This window comes from Megascapheus bottae, chromosome 4 (assembly GCF_031878675.1).
Source record: "Megascapheus bottae isolate mThoBot1 chromosome 4, mThoBot2.hap1, whole genome shotgun sequence".
Lineage (NCBI taxonomy): Eukaryota > Metazoa > Chordata > Mammalia > Rodentia > Geomyidae > Megascapheus > Megascapheus bottae.
The window spans coordinates 55,405,610-55,428,560 of NC_143512.1; the positions used below are offsets into that span (position 1 = coordinate 55,405,610).

Below are 22,951 nucleotides of genomic sequence, written 5' to 3' on the forward strand. Positions count from 1 at the left end.
TTAAAACAGAGGAAGGTCAGTTGATATGTAGAAAGGGTTTTTCTGGTCTTTAGAGGAATGAAAATTACAGTGCAATACGTATCTGATAAAGTGGCCATACTTTAGAACATTGGTAGTAAGTGCTATGGAGATGGGGACTGACTGGAACATTCATACATTGCTAATGAGGCTATAAAACGGTACCAATCTGGAAGACTTGTGGGCTTATCCACATAAAGTGAAACAGTGCCTACGAAATGAGCACTTTCCCATATAGGTATTTACTTAAGAACAATGCTAACATTAGTAAATGTTAATGGCATCTTTGTTCATAGTAAGTAAACACTGTACACAGCCAATATGGCTCTACCACTTGAGCCGCAGTTCCACTTTTGGCTTTTTGGTGGTTAATTGGTGATAAGGTTCCCAACTTTTCTGCTTAGGCTCACTTGAGTGAGCGACTTATCTGAGGAGCTAGCATTGCAGTCATGAGTAACTAGCACCCAACTTTATAAAACACATTTTTCTCAGATGCCTTTTTTAAATGTACGTCTTCCATTTCTTTTATTGCCCTTTGATGACAGTATATTGACCACAAACAAGCTAATCTTTTTTTTTTTTTTAATTTCTTCCTCATGGTTTTATTGGGAACAGAATGAAAGATACTTGCACCTTGCAGCAAAACTTCTAGATGCAAAGGAGCAAGCGGCTGCCTTTAAACTAGAAAAAAACAAGCAAGGACAAAAAGAAGCTCAAGAAAAAATAAGGAAATTTCAAAGAGGTAAAGATTTTCAAATTCGCAGGTAGACAAAGATGTCTGCTCTTTGCTAACAGTTTATACATGGGAGTGTCCAGCCTTTTCTGTAATGATGCAAATGATGGTAAATTCAGTAGATTTCATGGATCAATCTGTCACATTTTTCTCAACTCTGTTGTTATAACATAAAAGCAGCCATAGATAATACCAAAATGAAGACTATGTTCTAGCCAAACTATTTATGGAAACTGAGCTATACATTTCATGTCACTTTCAGATGTCACCAAGTATTCTTTATAATTTTTCAATTACTGGAAAAATGTAGAAACTATCTTAACACACAAGCCATACATAAACAGGCAGTGGGCCTGGGATTTTTTTCTGCAGAACATAGCTTGCCAACTACAGATTTATACCATAAAATATCTCCTTTCAAGAAAGCAACACAAATGCAATCTTATATGTATTTATTCCTAATGAATATGTTCTTCTCAGACCTATTTCATCTATTAAATAAATTACTTCTAAAAACTAATGGATTGCTGGTTGTCAGTGGCTCACACCTATAATCCTAGCTACTCAGGAGGCTGAGATCTGAGGATTGCAGGTCAAAGTCACCGTGGGCATAAAAGTCCATAAGACTATTATCTCTAATTAACCAATAGAAAACCAGAAGTGGCTCTATAGTTCAACGTGGTAGAGCACTAGCCTTGAGTTGAAGAGCTCAGAGACAGCACCCAGGCCCTGAGTTCAAGCCCCACGACTGACAAAAAAAGAAAAGAAAAGCTAATAGATTGTCTCTAGCTACCTAGTAGCTAACAAGCTACCTGGTAGCAATTATCAAATAATTGACTACAAGGAGAAGCAGAAAGGCTGGTTTTTAAGCCACTTGCAAAATAATAAGGAAAATAATCATAAATATGAAAAAAGAAAAGAAAAGCTAATAGATTGTCTCCGGCTACCTAATAGCTAACAGGCTACCTGGTAGCAATTATCAAGTAATTGACTACAAGGAGAAGCAGACAGAAAGGCTGTTTTTTTAAGCCACTTGCAAAATAATAAGGAAAATAATCATAAATACAATTGCATGAAAGTAGACATTTTTTCCTTGGCAGAAATGGAAACTTTAGAAGACCATCCAGTATTCAATCCAGCCATCAAAATTTCACATCAGCAAAATGAAAAGAAAAAGCCTCCTGTAGCAACAGAAGAGGAAAATGCTTTGAACTTTAGTTTATTTGAAAAATCTGCTGTTACTGAAGAACAAAAAGGTAAAATAAAGGAAAAGTGGTCAATGTGTAATTTCTTAACAACAAAATATCAAAGTTGTATCATAAAATTCATTCCTTTGCATTCTGGCAAACTTCCTAAAATGGCAGTGAAGTCTCACTTTTCTTTTTAAGTAGGAGCAACTATAACTCATTTGCATAGTATTCACAATTACAAGTGCTATTCCTCAGTCTCATCTGCAGCCCATTCTCCTAATTTGTACCAGCTGTGTTTCTGTACTAGGGATCTAAATGTGAGTTTCCTGTTACAAACTTGTTATTTTGCTTTTGGTTGGAGGGGGGAGTCTTTGTTTTTTCAGTGCTTAGGCTCAAACTCAAACTTCGATTGACTCCAAGTCTATTGACATAAGTAACAAGTCAAAACCTTTACTATGGCACTGAGATCCTTTGCATTCTGCCCCACTGGAGCTTCCCACTTTTATCTTTCCATCTGTAAACTGTAGCTACATAATTCTTTACAACATTTGTTTTGAATCTCTATTATGTAAACTAATAGGTGCTATGCATACACTAATTAATAACCCAATTCCTTCTTCCGGGATGGTAGTTTGTTTTTTGTTTTTTGCCAGTCCTTGGCTTGAGCTCAGGGCCTGAGCACTGTCCTTGGACTTTCTCAAGGCTAGAGCTCTACCACTTGAGCCTTAGCACCATTTCCGGCTTTTTTTCTATGTATGTGGTACCGAGGAATCGAACCCTGGTCTTTGTGCATGCTAGGCAAGCACCCTACCACTAGGCCAGACTCCTAGCCCAGGGATGGTAGTTTTAAATATATAAACAAGTGTATATTTTAAAATTGTGATTATCAGGGGGGAAAAAAAACATTGACAAAAGACAATCAGGGTGGCCTAGTTTAGATTAGAAACACCTATTAATATTTAACTCTTGACATCTGAGAAATGACTAGAATGTTATCCTGATGACAGCTTGATGAAAAGAACCTCCAAAAAAAGGAGACACTATATTACAAGTCTAAAATGAAAGAAAGTTTGTACCACAACTCTTCAGCAGAGCTTTCTCAAATGGAAATGTTCTATATTTACACTGTCCATCCAAAATGATAGTGACTAGCAAAATAAGAGTGATGAACACCTAAAATGTTAGTGTAGGTGAGAGAACAAACATTTAACTAGCCACAGGAGTATAGTGACTACTACTATATTAGGCCAGGCATATTAAGAGTATCTGGGGAATGTCTGAAGGCCGGTGTGATCACAGTATATAAAGGGTTATGGTGAAGGGTAGGAATGATAGCAAATGAACAATAGAAGCCTATTAGATAATAGTAAGTATCTGTACTTTACAGCTAGTGGTGATGATAACAGTGGCTGTGTTAAACAGCAATAAGACTTCTGGTTTATATGTTTACAATGACTAATGATTGGAAATCTACCAAATGTCATTCTGATGGAATGACATTTATAAGAACACTTCTGGCCGGGTGCCGTGGCTCTCGCCTGTAATCATCTGAGGATCGCTGTGAGACTCATCGCCAATTAACCACCAGAAAACTGGAAGTGGCGCTGTGGCTCAAGGGGTAGGGCAATAGCCTTGACCTCAAGATCAGTGGCCAGGCCCAGAGTTCAAGTCCCACAACTGGAAAAAAAACATCTTTATCCATTCTTTTCCCAAAAAAATGATGTTCCCCAAAGAAGGAAGATTTTGATCATTCAAAAGAATTTATATTGCTGTGTGACCACTTTTTAAAAACTAATCTTTGTCTACTGTTTTAGATAAAAAGAAAGAACCTCATGATGTAAGAAATTTTGACTATACAACTCGAAGCTGGACTGGAAAATCTCCCAAACAATTTCTGATTGATTGGGTTAGGAAGAATCTTCCCAAGAGTCCAAACCCTTCCTTTGAAAAAATTGCAGTAGGTAGATACTGGAAATGTAGGTATGTTTTCCTGGTTAACTGGATGAACTTTTAGAAAAAAATTCTGTTTCTTACTAATTAAATGAACATGTAGGAATGCATAGTCCCACATCTCTGGTTCATGTTGCATATAAGTCATCTAAGCTAGATATACGTTCATGCCTATAATCCCAACTACTTTGGAAACAGAGATCTGGAAGATTAAAGTTCAAATCTAGAACAAAAAGTCTAGAGCAAAAAGTTAGTGAAACTCCATCTTAAACTAGAAAGTGGTATGTGACTGTCATCCAAGCTGTGTGGGAGGCATACAAGAGAGGATCATACCAGACCAACCTCAGCAACAACATGTGACCCTATTTGAAAAAAAAAAAAACAAAAAACTAAAAAATGACTGAAGTCATAATTGAAGTAGTAGAGCTACAAAGTCCCAGTTTTAGTCCCAGTTCCACAAATAATCTAAATATAGCTAATGCAGTACCTTTTATGAACATTTTTCAGTAATGCAAACTTAAAGCTGGGCACCAGTGGCTCATGCCTATAATCCTAGATACTCAGGAGGCTGAGATCTGAGAATTGCGGTTCAAAATCAGCTCAGGCACAAAAAGTCTGTGAGACTTATCTCCAATTAGCCACCAGGACTGGAAGTGGAACCGTGACTAAATGTGGTAGAGCACTAGTCTTGAGCTGAAGAGCTCAGGGACAGCAACCAGGCCCAGAGTTCAAGACCCACAACCAACCCCCCCTCTCCCCCCGCCAAAAAAAAATAATAATTCAAATTTAAGATTAAGGGTTTTTTTAATCCAGCCTCAGGAATTTTTAAATGTTGTTTATTTAACTTTTTTTTAGGGTAAAAGTAGTCAAGTCTGAAGATGATGTCCTAGTTGTTTGTCCTACAATCTTAACAGAGGATGGCATGCAAGCTCAGCACCTGGGAGCTACTTTAGCCCTTTATCGTTTAGTGAAAGGGCAGGTAAGACTTTTAGGCCTACCTACTTCCGAAGTCATTTGTGGACTAATTTATGTATAATTTGGATATCCTTAATATGAAATTAGTTATTTCAAAGTCTGAATTTGGGGAGGTGTGGACATGACATCACAAGTAGAAAATTAAACCTTAAGAAACTAATGGAAAAAATATTTTTTTAACTCAGTTATTTATTTATTTATTTTTGCTGGTTCTGGGCTTCAGCTCAGGGCCTGAGCACTATTCTTGGACTTTCTCAAGGCTAGTGCTCTACCACTTGAGCCTCAGCACCACTTCTGGCTTTTTCTATGTATGTGGTACCAAGGAATTGAACCTGGGTCTTCATGCATGCTAGGCAAGCACTCCACCACTAGGCCAAACTCCCAGCCCCTGGAAAAAATATTTTTAAATGTGTATTATCTTCAGGATATGTTTATAAGGTATGAAACATAAATTATATGAAACATAAATGAATTTTGTGTTTAGACCTAAGTTCTAACTTCATATGCACGCCTCATTATGTACATACAAATGACAGTTACATTCATCAGGTAGTGGATACATTACTTCTTGAACATTGTTACCCTTTCCCATGTTTTTCCCCCACTTTTCCTCCCCCCTGTATTAGAAGTGTATATACAATTGTATGTACACTTATATTAGTATATGGAAGGTAGTATTTTACTATGATCCTCTGTGCCAGTTTTATTGTCTGTGTCTTCTGATTAATCCTCACTTCTGAATATAATTTCATTTCCTTTCACCCTAAACACAACCCAGTCTTCCTCTTAAATTTCAATTCCAAAAGAGAAAGTTGACTAATCCATCTGTTGGACTACATACATTTACAGATAAGTAGTTGTGCAAACTAGTTGAATTTAAAAGACTTAAGGTTTTTTTTCCCTTAATGTTATATTGCCTCTCAACTTATAGACACTTAATGTCAGGTTATACCAACTATATACTTCCAGTTTAAAGAAAGGTTAAAATTAACCTCTTCTTAAATTTTGGATTATCAACACAAGGATTATTTATCTTTATTTTTTGTGTGTACATATGTGTTTCTTTGGGCTTGTCTGAACTTTTCTGTTCAAAGCTAGTGCTCTATCACTTGAGCCAAAGCTCTACTTAAGGCTTTTTTTTTAGTGATTAATTGGAGATAAGAGTTTCACAGACTTTCTTGCTGGGGCTGGCTTGAACTGCAGTCCTCATGTCTCAGCCTTCTGAGTAGCTAGGATTATAGGTGTGAGTCACCATTGGCCTCCAGCTTGTTTTTCTTTCTTTAGAGAAGTTAGAACCATTGAACATTCTAAACACTAATTTAAGTGTAATTCTGGCTTTTCTTTTTCAGTTTCTGCCAGTTTTTATTGTTAACATTGATTTTTTTACATCTTATTTCAAATGTCAAGTTTAACAAATAAATATTCAAGAATAAGATCCCTATATGCAATCACTTCTGCCAGTTTTTAATGTTTTTATTTTGTAAAATAAGGTATAAGGTATTTTCACCTGAAAGATAATTATGTATTCTTTGTAGAGGGGAGTGGCTATGGGGCTTGAACTTGGCCTGGGCACTGTCCTTGAGCTCTTCAGCTCAAGGGTACAGACCTACCCTCTTGAGCCAAGCCCCACTTCCCGTTTTCTAGAGGTTAACTGGAGATAAGAGTCTTAGGTCTTTTTGTGCCTGGGCTGGCTTTGAACCTTGATCCTCAGATCTCAGCCTCCTGAGTAGCTAGGATTACAGGCATGAACCACTGCGCCTGGCTAATTATGGGTTCTTTTAGGCACAGAATTTGAAGAACGTTAACTCAATCCCATGTAGTACATTTACAGTTTGTTGGCCTGTTCTCGTACATAACTGCCAGTTGTGTTATATGTTTTTAAAGGTTTATGTTCACCTACATTTTCTTTAGTCCAATTGCAGAAATAAACAGTAAACATTTATCCTGTAGTTTACCGTACTGTAGAAATAAGCACTTCACATGTGCTGAATTAAAGTAAGCCTCAAAGTGTTGGGGTGAGGGTCAGTGGCAGGGAGATACTGGAGTTATTAGTCATTTTTAAATGCAGAAACTAAAGCCAGAAAGGTAGCTTGGTCTCTCAGTTGCAAACTAGTAACTCAAACAAACTTGAATTTGGTGTGCTATTTATGAATTTGTATCATGTACTTTTCTCTTTTTTTGGCCAGTCCTGGGCCTGAGCTCAGTCAGGGCCTGAGCACTATCCTTGGACTTTCTCAAGGCTAGAAGCTCTACCACTCGAGCCTCAGCACCATTTCCGGCTTTTTTCTATATATGTGGTACCGAGGAATTGAATCTGGGTCTTCTTGCATGCTAGGCAAGCACTCTATCACTATACCAAACTCCCGGCCCCTATCATGTACATTTTTATCTTACGTTAAAGTAATAACTCTGAGTAGTGTTAAATATTAAGAGGAAAGTATTTTTGTAAGTTCTGATCTATTGAACTTTGACATCTAATAATGAAAGTAAAAGTACTGTTTTCCTTTGTAGTCTGTTCATCAGTTACTCCCTCCCACTTACCGAGATGTTTGGCTGGAATGGAGTGATGCAGAAAAGAAAAGGGAAGAATTAAATAAAATGGAAACCAATAAACCACGTGATCTTTTTATTGCCAGACTTTTGAATAAATTGAAACAGCAGCAGCAGCAACAACAACAACAACAACAGCATTTTGAAAATAAAAAAGAAAACTCTGAAGATCCTGAGGAGTCTTGGGAAAATTTAGTTTCTGATGAGGACCTTTCTTCACTGTCCTTGGAACCAGCAAATGTAGAAGATTTGGAACCTGTTAGAAACCACTTTAGAAAGTTGCAAAACACACCTAAGTATCAGAGACTTCTAAAGGAAAGACAACAGTTACCTGTGTTCAAACACCGAGATTCAATTGTGGAAACTCTTAAAAGGCACCGGGTTGTGGTTGTGGCAGGTGAAACAGGGAGTGGTAAAAGCACTCAAGTACCACATTTTCTATTGGAAGATCTGCTTCTAAATGAATGGGGAACAAGTAAATGTAACATTGTGTGTACCCAGCCCCGAAGGATCTCAGCAGTGAGTTTAGCCACCAGAGTGTGTGATGAATTAGGCTGTGACAATGGACCTGGAGGAAAGGTAAGATTCTGTTCAGCTCCACCTCCAGGAGTGATAAATGAAACTACCTTTGCGCTTGGGATTCAAATAGACAGAATTTACACCATGTACAGGTTCTATTACTTGCTGGTCAGACTTATACTTTCCATGTTTTTTGTCCCAAATGTGCTACAGTTGAAGAATGTCCCTAGTAACTTGTTAAAATTCCTATATAAAATAAAAATGGAATATTCAAATATGTTAAATTAATATTCTACAAATATGAACAAATTCAAATTTGACTATCATATCAGGTTGTTTCCTATGGAATATATCCATAATTGGCTACAATGGTTAGAATTAAATATGGTAAATTATAACTCATTCAGATTATTTATTTTGAGTTGTTTGTAGAGATCCTATATTGTATTTCTGAGGTGGATACTTTCTTTTTTTTCTTTTTTCTTTTTTTTTTTTCTTGTCAGTCATGGGGCTTAAACTCAGGGCCTGGCTGCTGTCCTTGAACTTTTTTGCTCAAAGCTAGTACTCTACCACTCTGTGCCACAGATCCTTCCTTTGGAGGTAAGAGTCTCATGAACTTTCCTACCTGGACTGGCTTTCTAGCCACCTGAGTAGCTAAAATTACAGGCATGAGACACCTGCACCTGACTTCATTAAAAAAAAAATTTGAGTAAGTGGTACTGTGGCTCAAGTGGCACAGGGCTAGCCTCGAGCCAAGGAGCTGAGAGACAACACCCAAGCCTAGAGTTCAAGCTCCAAGACTGACAAGGGAAAAAAACCCAAAACAACAACAAAAACTTTTATTAAGTAGATTTCCTTTTCATCATGAAATACAGAGTAGGTAGTTTCTGCCCTTAAAGGGGAAGACAAACATATACATAAGATAAGAATTATTTGAAGAGTAAGAAAGAGTGTGACAGGACTTCAGGATTCTCTTTATGATCCTAGTATGAGATCTGCTTATAATGGTTCAGGTTTTATAAGATCTTTGCAGAAAAGTAAACAAGTTATAGAAGCTTCCCTAAAATTGTTTCTGAGTACTTCCAATACTTTGCTCTAAGATGATTTTGTAAATCAATTCAGCATTTATTAATGTTTATATAATGTTTATTAATGTTTATATAACTATATCAATGGTTTTTGAAGCCAGATGAATAGCTTTTTGCCTCAACACTTTGATAAAAACATGTTTTCTGCTTAAAATTAACAAAGGAGCTAGTGTATAAGCTCAGCATTTAGTAGGCTAAGGCAAAATGATTGTAAGTTCAACCTGGGCTTCTTAGAGAATACCTTGTCCCACCACACATATACACACAAAAACAGTTACCAAAACATGTCATAGTTTACATAAAAACCACAGGAAAATACTTACAACAATGATAAATTATACTAAATAAGTTTATTTAGATTGTACTAAGTAGTAGCAAGATCATCCATGTTTCATGTTTTACATCTTATTTCTCAGATTGCTTCAGAGAATTTAATGATGATTTTATATTGTCCCTTCAGAATTCTTTGTGTGGCTATCAAATCAGGATGGAATCTCGAGCTAGTGAATCTACAAGGTTACTCTATTGTACAACAGGAGTTTTGTTAAGGAAACTTCAAGAAGATGGTCTTCTAACTAATGTGTCTCATGTTATTGTAGATGAGGTAAGTAGGTTTTATAGTTATGTCCTGATAAATTTCAAACATTTTTTTTTCTTAAAACAATTTACCTCTAATAATACTTACCAATTTCTTTGTGTCCTCTCTTGACTGTCTCATGTTCATTTACTTAATACTCTATAGTAGATAAATTGTGTGTATATATGTATTTTCATATTTATGTAATATATGAAATATTCTACATGAATTTTTATAGGAATTATTAAAAGTTAAATTCATTTAATCTTATCAGCTACATAATAGATATTATTTCCAAGTGAATTGTAACTTAAAAACCAGACAAATTGTCAGAATATATGTTCTTTGTTGGTTTAGTATTAGCCATCCAAAGACATGATTAACTGAATTGAATGTTAGTGTGATAATGTCACAGTAAAAAAAAGCCCAGAGAAATTCATCATCATAAGAATGCAGGATATAGGACAGAGTTTGTTGCATTACTCAGGACTCTTAATAAAGATGTTCAAAAAGTATTATTTCTGGCTTTTACTCGGAATTTTATGCTTTGGTTTAGTTTTTAATAGTTGTGTGAATTTCAGTAGCTTTTCTTGCTGCTGATACACTCATAGATACATTCTTACCACTTGTACCAGATATATTTGATATTCTTTATTCATTTTTATTTTTATGTTCCTATCTTTTTTCAAAAATGTATAAATTAATAATTTATATAAATTATTATCTAATAAAGTTTTCTAGATCAGTATCATTCATTACAAGAACATTTTTCTGCCCTTCAAATAGAGATATTCAAATGTCTTCTGGAAACCTTCAGTCTCAGGAACTTTGAGTTCATCATTTCCAAAATTATGATCTCTTATCCTTGTTCATTATAGGAAGTTTTCTCCTCTTCCTTTCTTCTGAATCTCAGTGAACAAGCCCCACAACCATCTGATGAAACCAACTAAGTAAAAGCATCCAAAATGTTTTTCTCTTTTTATATTTCCTAAACTCAGTTACCTAGTTATGTTTAGTCTGCCTTTCTTAAATTTGTTCACTTTTCTCTAAATTCACTGTCATTACTCTTTTTTTTTTTTCTTTTTGCCAGTCCTAGGTTTGAGCTCAGTACCTGAGCAATGTCCTTGGACTTTTCTCAAGGCTAAAGCTCTACTACTTGAGCCTCAGCACCACTTCTGGCTTTTTGGGGGGGGATTATGATATTGAGGAATTGAACCCCGGTCTTCGTACATGCAAGGCAAGCACTCTACCACTAGGCCAAACTCCTGATCCCTCATTACTCTTTTATAGTATCTCTTAATACCACAAATGCCTGTCATGAATTTAACTTTCAGCTTTCCATTTGTTTTTATTATATCAACTACCAACTACAGTATAGCAATTGCCTTTTTTTTCCCCCTTTCAGGCAGGGTCTCTTTATGAAGCCCCAGGCTGACCTGAAATTCAGTCCATGCTGCCTTAGTCTCCCAAATCCAAGTACTGAGATTCAGAAGCATCATGATGCCTAGCTCTGGAAAAAACTTAGGAAGTAGCGCTGTGAATTGAGGGTTAGGGCAGTGGCCTTGAGCTGAAGAGCAAAGAGCTCAGGGACAGTGCAGACCCACAGTTCAAGTCCCATGACAACACACACACAAAATAAAATAAAACTTAGACCACCTGATTTAAAGTGTCATAGTCATTGGGCAGTAATTTGTTAAAATGACATCTACACTCCTTAACATGGTTTACGGAGCCTTACATGGCTAGAGTAATCATTACGTCTTGCCTGTTATCCATCCCATGCTTGCTATCATTTTTGTTTTCTTACTTCTCACAGTTTTGGTTGTTCTTTTTATGCTGATGATTACATTCATGGCCTCATGCATCAACCACCATTTAATATATACATGTAGGTCCCTTGACCGGAACACTTTTGCCTTTTCCTCGCCATGGGTTTTACTCTTCTTTTTTTTTTAACTTTTTAAATCCATCCTTCAGTACTGGCAATTTCCCAGTTTCTCTTATCCTGACTACCTAGATTAACTAATCATTTGTAATTTGAAGCTGTCCTACATACTATCCTCTTGTTTGAAAACTAGAAGGAAACAGTCTTGGTCAGTTTTTCACTTCTGGCATCTAACAATGCTAGGTGCTTGCTATTTGTTGGGTTCTTTCTAAGGGCTTTCCACTGTCTTATTTGATTGTCACAATGGCTCTAAGCAATTTCCCTTTAAAAGAAACAGAGGATATATTTATAATTGTCCCAGGGGCTGGGAGTTGGGCCTAGTGGTAGAGTGGTTGCCTAGCATGCACGAAGACCTGGATTCAATTCCTCGTTACCACATACATAGGAAAAAGCCAGAAGTGGTGCTGTAGCTCAAGTGGTAGAGCTCTAGCCTTGAGAAAGCCCAAGGACAGTACTTAGTCCCAAGCCCAAGCCCAGGACCAACATACACACGCAAAAAAGAATTGTCCCAAAGTCTTACTATTAAGTTAATAAGCCAAGAATTGAACACAAGTAATCGGTTGCAGAATATGAATACTAAAGCATTACTGCCTCCCTTCCAAGCACATGACTTATTAACTTGGCATATTTTATCTTTGTATGTTAACATATCTGTTGTAATTACTATGAGCTCAGGCAAAAGACTCAAATCTGAAGATTGTGGGCTTAAACAATTCAATATTCTATTATTAGTTGATAGCCAAGTATATAGTTCATACATGTGGATATTTCAAATAAGGCACATCTTCGTAACTGAAAAGGTCATTCTGTACAATTAAAAACCAGCATATATAATAGATGCCATTAGCAACCATAGGACTCTAACATATATTTTAGTCAGTGATACTAGATTCAGTATTTTCGCTCCCTCCCTCCCTCCCTTCTTTCTCTCTCTCTCTCTCTCTCTCTCTCTCTCTCTCTCTCTCTCTCTCTCTCTCTCTCTCTCTCTCTCTCTCTCTCTCTCTCTCTCTTTCTTTCTTTCTTTCTTTCTTCTGTGGGTCATGGGGCTTCAACTTGGCCTGGATGCTGTCCCTGAGCTCTTCAACTCAAGGCTATTGCCCTACCCTTGAGCCAAGCCCCACTTCCCGTTTTCTAGAGGTTAATTGGAGATAAGAGTCTCAGGTCCTTTTGTGCCTGGGCTGGCTTTGAACCTTGATTCTCAGATCTCAGCCTCCTGAATAGCTAGGCATGCGCCACTGCACCCGGATCTCATACTACTTGTACTTTACTTCTACTTCATATATGTGTCTGAAATGATAAACACACAGTTAAAAGTTAATTTTAATGTTACATTTTAACTAAACACATGTAAAAATCAAAGCCAGGCAGCACAGGAAAGTCTGTAGGATTCTTATCCTTGAACAACCACCAAAAACGCCAGAAGAATAGCTGTGACTCAAACGGTAGAGTGCTAGTCTTGGGAAGAAAGGTCAGGGAGAGCACCTCAGCTCTAAATTCAAGCCCCTGGACCAGCATAACACAAATTAATCTGTTACAAAAGAGGATGAAAATAGAGTATGGAAAAATAAATCATGCACATTCAGCAGGCATTTATTCCATTCTGATGGTATACATCATCTAACTCTGCATGTGTTAAAGGACGTAAAACCCTTCTTCTAGACTGGAATAAATCTTTTCAGATTCCTACTACTAGCTCCTTTTCTTCTGCATAATGAATAACCTGTCTTATGTAGTATAGTATACTCTTACATTAGTGACAGAATAAGTAAAATTTAGGAGATACACTAGTCTTATTAGTTGTTTGTGATCTGATTTGCACACTGTCTCCTTGGTTAGAGTACTATGGTTGCTAATGGCATCTGTTATATATGCTGGTTTTTAATTGTACAGAATGACCTTTTCACTTATGAAGATGTGTATTATTTGAAATATCCACATGCATGAACTGTATACTTGGCTATCAACTAATAATCAAATATTGAATTGTTTAAGCCTCATATATTTTTTATATTGCCTTATATCAGGTTCATGAAAGAAGTGTCCAGTCAGATTTCCTGCTTATTATCTTGAAGGAAATTTTACAGAAACGTTCTGATCTACACTTGATTCTAATGAGTGCCACTGTTGACAGTGAAAAGTTTTCTACATATTTTACACACTGTCCTATTCTCAGAATTTCAGGAAGAAGTTATCCTGTTGAGGTGAGTTTTTCTCAGTGTGTGTGTGTGTGTGCAGAAAAAATTGCATTCACACCAGAGAATTCCTCTAGAACAAAGGCCCTTGTAAGATGTCTGACCTGGAAACTGTTCTTAAGACTACTGCAATACACAAAGGACCTCTGGGGTACCTTGAGATGCAAATAGCTGCCAGTTCTGCCTGGGGTAGACAGGGTTTTAAGGATTATTCTTAGGACTGAGCTGAGGACTTCTGTATCAAAGTCATTGTATTTAGATGGAGGATGGCTGTCTCCTAATAAGGAACTTTTTTTCCCTTCCATCAAAGAGTTGGCTTTGAAGCTTCTTATTTTTAAGCAGTTGAACAAAGGAGTTACCATTCAGCAGTTTATGAATAAAAATCATCTTGATTAATGTCACACCTTTCGTCTTTCCCCACCCTCCCACCCAGTGAAGCTGCTCTTTTCTTCAGCCAATGAAATGTACTCCTCTAACCATTTTCACTTAAAAAGTGATTATGATAAAATAATTCACCCTAATCAATGTTAATAAATTCTTTAATAAAAAAACTTTCAAAATAGGAAAAAAAATAAAAATAATTTACCCTGACATTATCAACAGACTCTTCTATATTAAACATTCTTCATTCCCAAATAATACTGAATTCATTTTCATGATATTTTAAGTTAGTTTTGTGGTCTTCAGTGATAATCTCCTGTTCTCTTTAAAATGATATTCATATGAATTTTGGTTACTCTATAGGTTTTTCATCTTGAAGATATAATAGAAGAAACGGGCTTTGTACTAGAGAAAGACTCAGAATATTGTCAGAAATTTCTGGAGGAGGAAGAAGAGATCACTATTAATGTTACAACTAAAGCTGGAGGGGTCAAAAAGTATCAGGTAAAAAGAAAATATTTTTGAAACAGGACACAACTTGTTGCCATGATAATTTCTAATGTCTCTAACAGCAAATGTTGGTATAACTTAGCAAAAGAACAGACAGGAATATAAGAATTTTTAAAACTATATTTAATCTTGTTAATTTTCAATTATTTTGTCCTGTTCTGGGCCATGCGAAATAGATGTAAAATCAAGGCCCGTAGTTTTATAGCATTAATCAATAATTGGAGAGCAAATTTCTAGTGGTTTTCTCTAACTCATCATCCTGGTGCTAAAGATGGTGCACTCTCCATCTCTAAATCTTTGTTTCTTAGCAATCTCTGTCCTAACAGGAGCTACCCTTAGCTCTTAGTGAAGCTGGTTAAGAGCAGATTCACTAAAGAATTACTCAAGATTTTTTGTTTTTAGAAGTATTACATTTAGTGAGTGATACTAGATTCAATGTTTTCCCTGTCTCTCTTATACTTTTCTTGTACTTCATACATGTGTCTGAACTGATGAAAACACAGTTAAAAGTTAATTTTAAAGTTACTTTTTCTTTTAACTAAACATATAAACCAAGAAAGTAAAACTAAAATTGTTCCCTAAAACTCCAGAGATAAAAAATTACAAACTGGCTGTAGCATGGCCTAATGGTAGAGTGCTTGCCTAGCATGCACGAAGCCCTGCATTCCATTCCTCAGTATCACATACATAGAAAAAGCTGGAAGTGGTGCTATGGCTCAAGTGGCAGAGTGCTAGCCTTGAGGAAAAAGTGTCAAAGGTCTGTGCTAGGCCTTGACTTCAAACCCCACGACTCGCAACAAAAAGAAAAGGAAAAATATAATATAAACTGAAGAAAATCTTCAGAAAAATAATTTTATAAGAAACAATTGGCCTGGGTGCTGGTGGCTTATGCCTGTGATCCTAGCTGCTCAAGAGACTAAAATCTGGAGGATTTTCATTCAAAGACAGCCCAGACAGAAAAGTCCAACAAATTCTATCTCCATTTAACCCGCTAAAAAAAAAAAAAAGTGAGAGCATGAGGCCCTGAGTTCAAGTCCTGTACCGGGAAAAGGGAGCGGGATATGAAAAGACTGATAATCAGGAATTGATAGAGTAAAATATATGTGGACCAAAAATACATTTTATTGACATTATGACCTCTCTTAGACTTACTTCCTTTTTAGTTGCTCCAGGATAATGTATAAATGATTATAATAAAGTTTAATTACTATATTCGAATTTGTTGGGGTTTTTCAGTAATTCAGTAAAACATGGAAAAAATTACATTTTTGCTCTTCTTGGAGCTGTTGGAAATTACATTATAAGAAAGATAAGAGTGAGGTGCCAGTGGCTCACACCTATAATCCTTGCCACCCAGAAGACTGAGGTCTGAGGATCAAGGTTCAGAGCTAACCCATGCATGATAATCCATGAGACTCTTATCTCCAATTAACCACCAGAAAGCCAGAAGATGGTTCAATGTGGTAGAGTGGTAGCTTTGAGGTGAAGAGCTCAGGGATAGTGCCCAGGCCCAGAGTTCAAGCACCACGACAGAGGGGGGGCGGGGAGGAGGAGAAAAGTCTCCATGAGACGCTTATCTCTAATTAATCACAGAAAAAGCAAAGTGGTGCAGTAGCACAAATGGTAGAGTGCTACCGTTAAGCAAAAAGAAGTCTTAAGTATAGCACACAAACCTCAGAGTTCAAGCCCCAGGACTGGCAACAAAAAAAAAAAAGAAAAAGAATAATAAGAAATTTTACAATGCCCTTTTCAGTTCTAAAAATTATGGTAGGCATGATGATGCACATCCTTAAATAAATAGAAAAACAAGTTACACTTTTGCTATGTTTCACTGAAACGATGATGAGAAAGTGTGGATTTAAGTGAATACAGTGCCCCTTTTACCTTGTCTTATAAAAATACTTAATGCTTTTGTTCAGCTTTCTCTGGTTTTCTTTTAGGAATACATCCCAGTTCAGACTGGAGCAAGTGCTGACTTAAATCCATTTTATCAAAAGTATAGCAGCCGCACTCAGCATGCTATCATGTACATGACCCCTCATAAAATCAACCTGGATCTTATTTTGGAACTTCTTGTATATTTAGGTATATTTCTGTTTTTAATGTGTCTTACAGTTTGGGTAAAACATTCCTTCTAGCTAGATGGGTTTACTAACACTTTGTATGTTATTCCTTCTTATTTTAATATTATATCTTTAAAATTTTTAGACAAAAGTCCCCAGTTCAGAAATATTGAAGGAGCAGTACTGATCTTCTTACCAGGCCTTGCTCATATCCAGCAGTTATATGATCTCCTATCAAATGATCGAAGGTTTTATTCTGAACGGTAATTACAAATCTTCAGCATATTTTTTTGGAATTTTAAACTAAAATTTTAAACTGATACATTAAAACTCTTAATCAGAGTTATAAAGCTCTATATACCTGTACTAAAAATTGCCCATGTGGAAACAAGCTTTTGTTTGTTTAACATTTCTGTTACTAATTTTAACTAGTAAAAAATTTCAGACATTATGTCTACATTTGCTCTTTCCATACTATGATTAAACAAAGATAATTCTGTAGTTAAGCATAAGATAGGCAGAGTGCTTGTCTTATGGTTAGGCTTAGAATTATGGCTTATGCCTATAATCCTAGGTAGCCAAGATGTGAGGATCACAGCTCAAGACAAGCCTCAGGAAAGTAAGACTCTTATCTTCATTTAACCATCAAAAAAACAGAAGCAGAGCTGTGGTTCAAGTGGTAGAGCACCAGCCCTGAACAAAAAAGCAATAGAAGAATTTAGGGACAGGATTAAGTTACTACTTACTTTATGTATTCTATGATATGCTTATTTTTTTCATATATTTTTATTGTAATTAATAGAAGGGTTAAATTATATTCACCAGTTAGAAGGTGCACTACTTCACCAACATTGATACCCTTTCTCATGTCTTGGTCCCCAGATTTGCTTATTTTTATTAAAAACGCTAAGCATACCTGTGGCTCTGTATCCATATGCTTCAACCCTCCTCCATAGCAAGGATTTCATAGTCGAAATATTCATTCTGATCATATGATCATAACATACTGATTACAATTCTGAGGGTGCCTGTGGTTCAAAGCCAACACAGGCAGAAAAGTCTCTGTGAGACTTTTATCTCCCATTGACCACTCGAAAACCAGAAGTGGTGCTGTGACTCAAAGTGGTAAAGCACTAAGCAAAAGAGCTCAGGATCAAAACCCACGCCCTGAGTTCAAGCCCAATGACTGACAAAAATAATAATAAAATTCTCTTACCCTACAGTTCATACATAGGTTGAACCATCCCTAATCCAAATGTAATGCTCTGAAATCTGAAATACTTCAATATTCATATTCAAATTATTTTCTCTATATTAGATATTATCTAATATTAGATATATTAGATATTTGTTAGACTATTCTGTTAATGTCTATATGTTTAAATTTTTTCATAAAACAAATTTAAAGTGTTCCTTATATGCAAATAAATTTTGTTATTCTTTGCAGTGTCTTCTAAAGAGAAACTCTTGCTAAGAACTATGATTTTAACTTTCAGATATAAAGTGATAGCTCTGCATTCTATTCTTTCAACTCAAGATCAGGCTGCAGCATTCACACTTCCTCCTCCAGGGATCAGGAAGGTAAACTTCACAGCAAATTTATATGAGATCTATCTGAGAATATTTCATTAAAGCATTTTAGCTTTTTATCATAAAGAAATTTATTAAAGCCAAGTATGGTGGCACAAGCTTGTTATTCTAGCTACATAGGAAAGAAAGATCATGGTTTGAGACAAGCTCAGGCTTAAAAGTTCAGATGACTCCATCTCAACCAACTGCTGGTCAGAGTAGCATGTGCTTCTTATCCCACTAAAGGGAAAACACAATGACTGAACAGCGTGCCATACACTTGTCATCCCCAGTGACACAAGTAGGGGAAACACAGCATTGCCAGCCTAAGCATAAATAGAAACCCTGCCTTGAAATAACAATCTAAAACAAGGCTAAAGATGAAGCTCAAATGGTTTAGTACTTGCTTAGCTGTAGTGTGCTCTTGAGTTCTACCCCCAGAACCGATACCACCAAATAGAAATTAATTATAAACTAAAATTTAAGATTATTATTAAATACCTTATATTGTGTTACAAACTACAAGTGCTCTGTATCTTAACATAGAACTAAAATCTGGTATTAAAAGCATTTAAATTTCGTGTTTTTATTATGACTGGAAAAAGAGTAGTAGTTCATATATATGATGACATTGTAAAGGAAGTTAGATTTCAAGAACTGTTTAATTCCTGGGAAGATTCTTCTTCAAAAGACTTTTTTTTCTTCTTATACTGTGATAGGACCTGGGCTGTCTGAAAGAGCTTGCTATGGTGCAAAAGACCAGGGTCCATGTCCCTAAACTACCACTGTCAACCTCACTTGAAAAGTTCTCTTTTAAATGACTAAGGGTTTTCCTTTTTTTTTTTTTTTTTTTTTTTTTTTTTGCCAGTCCTGGGCTTGAGCTCAGGGCCTGAGCACTGTCCTTGGACTTTCTCAAGGCTAGAGCTCTACCACTTGAGCCTCAGCACCACTTCTGGCTTTTTTCTATGTATGTGGTACCGAGGAATCGAACCCGGGTCTTCATGCATGCTAGGCAAGCACTTTAACCATTAGGCCAAACTCCCGGCCCCAGACTAAGGGTTTTCTTTGTGCTGAAAATTCCAGGGATTCTGCATTGTGCTTCATCTTTAACCTTTTGAGCTTCCCTGTAAGATTTCATTAAAAAAAATTCCTCCTCTTAATAAAAAATTAAGTAATTAATAAAATACATATATATTAATTTAGTATAAACTATATTTTTAATTTATTAAATTTATAATTTAATAGAAATAAATTTGAATAATATATTGAATACCACTAACGTAGAATGATCCCAGAGGTGCCATTCTCTCTTAATAAGCTAGGTTCTATACCCCAGATTATTTTATTAGTATTCATGAATAACAAAAGTGGTCGGTCATTACTGAAATGCAACTGAAATGGAATCAATACATTGGTTTGTCTTAAATATTTAACATCACAAAAAATCTTATGAAAGTATACTATTCAACAACCACTGGCCTGGTGCCAGTGACTCACATCTATAATCCTAGCTACTAAGGAGGCTGAGATCTGAGGGTCATGATTCAAAGCCAGTTTGGGCAGAAAAGTTCATGAGACTCATCTGCAATGAACTACTCAGAAAAACCTGGAAGTGGTTCTGTGGCTCAAGTGGTAAAGCACTAGCCTTGAGTACAAAGAGGCCCAGGGACAGGCCCAGAGTTCAAGACCCAGGACCAGCTAAATAAATAAATAAATAAATATAAATAAATGAATAAATAAAGAGCCATTGTTAAGAATTATGATGCTGTAGCTGGCGCTAGTGGCCTACACCTGTAATTGCCACTACTAAGGAGGCTGAGATCTGAAGATTATGGTTTAAGGCCAGCCCAGGCAGGAAAGTCTGTGAGACTTTTATCTCCAATTCACCACCAGAAAACTGGAAGTAGATGTGGCTCAAGTGGTGGAGCTATTGCCTTAAGCTGAAGAACTTAGGGACAGACCCCAGGGTAAAGCAAAAAAAAAAAAACAAACAACCTACTATGGGGCTGGTTGGGAGTGTGTGTGGCTTAGTGGTAGATTCCTTGTCTAGCATGCACAAAACCCAGTGTTTGAATCCTCCATACACAGAAAAGAGAAAAGGCCATAAGTGGTACTAGGCTCAAGGGTAAAATGCTAGCCTTAAGAAAGCCCAGGGATAGTGCCTAGGCTGAGTTTAAGCCCCAGTACTGGCAAAAAAAAAAAAAAATGATGGCACTTTACAGAACAAATCACCTATTTTGCCTCCTAATTTACAGTGGAAGTATTTGAGGCCCAGAAGGTAAAGTAACTTACTCAAGCTCACAGAGCTAAAAATAACAAATCTAGGAGAGCAACCCACTAGTGATATGCTACTCTTTTTCCTAACAATTGTAAAAAGTTGTAGTGATCTGTCTCTATTTTCTTACTGTTTCCATTTTTTTTTAACTTTTTTAAAATGACTGACTAGAATTAGGAGAATAATATTTTGTTGTAATAAAACTCCGGAACTTTGGGCAGGGAGTTTGACCTAGTGGTAAAAGTGCTTGGTAGCATGCATGAAGACCCAGGTTCGATTCCTTGGTACCACATACATAGAAAAGCCAAAAGTGGTGCTGTGGCTCAAGTGGTAGAGCTCTAGCCTTGAGGGAAAAGCCCAAGGACAGTGCTCAGGTCCTAAGCTCAAGCCCCAGGACTAGCCGGGGGAAAAAAAAAAGCTGATCCAATGTAAAAAAAAAAAAAATTACCCAAGGACAAATTTAAATTTTGTGAATAGAATTGAAATTTGCTTTTTAAAATTCATCTGCTCTATCTAAAGTTTAAATGATGATACATTGATAAAAGTCTAAATATTTTAGCTTTTTGTTTATTTGCAGATTGTTTTGGCAACAAATATTGCAGAGACAGGGATCACTATCCCAGATGTTGTATTTGTAATTGATACTGGAAGAACAAAAGAAAATAAGTAAGTTTTAAGTTTCCCAGATCAAAACATTTTTCACCTGGAAGTAGTTTGTGGTTCTTGATACTCAGGAGAAATTGCAGAATTATATAGGGAAAATCCAAATGTTTTAGATCTGCCCAAGGTAAAAAAGATTTAATAAAATGAGTAGAAATTTTTAAATGTCTAAGAATAAGTATCAGAATTTTACATCATGGTTTTTCCATCAGTAATGCCAGAAGTGCTAAGAAAAATACTACATTCTTTTTAAATTCTTTTGCTTATAAAATTAACAAAACAATTGTATATGGGATTATAATGACAACAGCATATGTTTTAGAACCAGAGGTAGATTTAAATCTTTTATCTTGAATAAAATCTGACCTTCTTAATCATTCATTTTCAATTAATTTCTTAATTGAAAGTGCCTGATACAGTAACTAGAACATCACTAAACTGTCAACAGAAAGAATACACTTTATAAGTATTTTTATTTTACATAAGTAGGGGAGATCACTTTTAGTGCTTTATCACTATTCCCATTATTAGTAAACTATATAGTAAGGCTTGAAAAACTTTACCCAGTAGAAAATCAACTTTATTTATACCCTTACAGGAGACATTTAACATTAAAGGTGTGTAGAATTGTAATATTGACAAGAAGCTCTTCTCAAACTATTTCAAAGAACTCTTATTAGAAAATATATAATTATTCCACTAAAGTTGAAAAGATTCCTTGGTTTGGTTAGATTCGTTTTGACAGTTTTTTTCTAGTTAACTTGTTAGTGTGAGATTTACTAAGTAATGTTTCCTAAGTTATTTTAAAAGGAAATGTGGCTTGAGAAAAGTTTGTCCACAATAGTAAGGGACTTATTATTAGCCTATGTTAAACTTAATTTTCTCCTGATTTTGATTGAAGTTGACCATCTCCTATGTTCTCTTTTGAAACATTTCTTCAGGTACCATGAAAGTAGTCAGATGAGTTCTTTGGTTGAGACTTTTGTCAGTAAAGCTAGTGCTCTGCAGCGCCAGGGGAGAGCTGGGAGGGTCAGAGATGGCTTCTGCTTCCGAATGTACACAAGAGAAAGGTATGGCACAACACTGGAAGTTTAAAATGCACAAATCAGTACTTAGGGGCATTCCAAATAAAGTGTATGATCTTATTTTTCAGATTTGAAGGATTCATGGACTATTCTGTACCTGAAATCTTGAGGGTACCTCTGGAAGAGTTATGTCTTCATATTATGGTAATCCCAAAATAATTTATGCAATTTTGTACCTTACCCTTTTTTGGGGGGGGGAGAACATTTTATTTTATATTGCTTTAAATAGTCAAGTATTTTACTCCTTTTCTTAAAATGTGCTCTTCAGCCAGGCACTGATGGCTCATGCCTGTAATCTTAGCTACTTAGAAGACTGAGATCCAGGGATCATGGTTTCAAGCCAGCCCAGGCAATAGAGTCCCTACGAGATTCTTATCTCCAGTAAACTACTCATAAAAGCCAGAAGTGGTTTTGTGGCCACTCAAGGGCTAGCCTTAAACCTAAAGAGGCTAAGGAACAGAGCCCAGTCCTCAAGTTCAGGTCCCAGAACCAGCACAAATAAAAAGCACTTTGCAATCTTTTTATAAGTAAATCTACTATGCTTTAAATTTTTGTTGTCTTTTTTTCTTGATCAAACTCAGAACATTGACCTTGCCAGACAAGTGCTTTGCCGCTGAACTACATTCTAGTCCTGTGCTTTGATTTTGCTATAGACATTTAACCTAGACCAG

At 36.1% G+C, this 22,951-nt stretch overlaps 1 protein-coding gene across 2 annotated transcripts in view; it reads left to right on the forward strand.

The window, feature by feature from the left end:
- The window catches only part of Dhx29 (DExH-box helicase 29), a 50,955-nt gene that overhangs the window by 14,426 nt on the left and 13,578 nt on the right, over positions 1-22,951 (forward strand). For both annotated transcript variants that reach the window (XM_090331941.1, XM_090331942.1), the window contains 14 exons: positions 634-760; positions 1,852-2,007; positions 3,756-3,921; positions 4,747-4,870; positions 7,378-7,995; positions 9,484-9,627; positions 13,570-13,746; positions 14,482-14,622; positions 16,569-16,713; positions 16,837-16,954; positions 18,188-18,272; positions 21,113-21,201; positions 22,137-22,265; positions 22,349-22,424. In XM_090331941.1, coding sequence (XP_090188067.1) covers positions 634-760; positions 1,852-2,007; positions 3,756-3,921; positions 4,747-4,870; positions 7,378-7,995; positions 9,484-9,627; positions 13,570-13,746; positions 14,482-14,622; positions 16,569-16,713; positions 16,837-16,954; positions 18,188-18,272; positions 21,113-21,201; positions 22,137-22,265; positions 22,349-22,424 — 2,295 coding nt within the window. The remainder of the gene's footprint in view (positions 1-633; positions 761-1,851; positions 2,008-3,755; positions 3,922-4,746; positions 4,871-7,377; positions 7,996-9,483; positions 9,628-13,569; positions 13,747-14,481; positions 14,623-16,568; positions 16,714-16,836; positions 16,955-18,187; positions 18,273-21,112; positions 21,202-22,136; positions 22,266-22,348; positions 22,425-22,951) is intronic.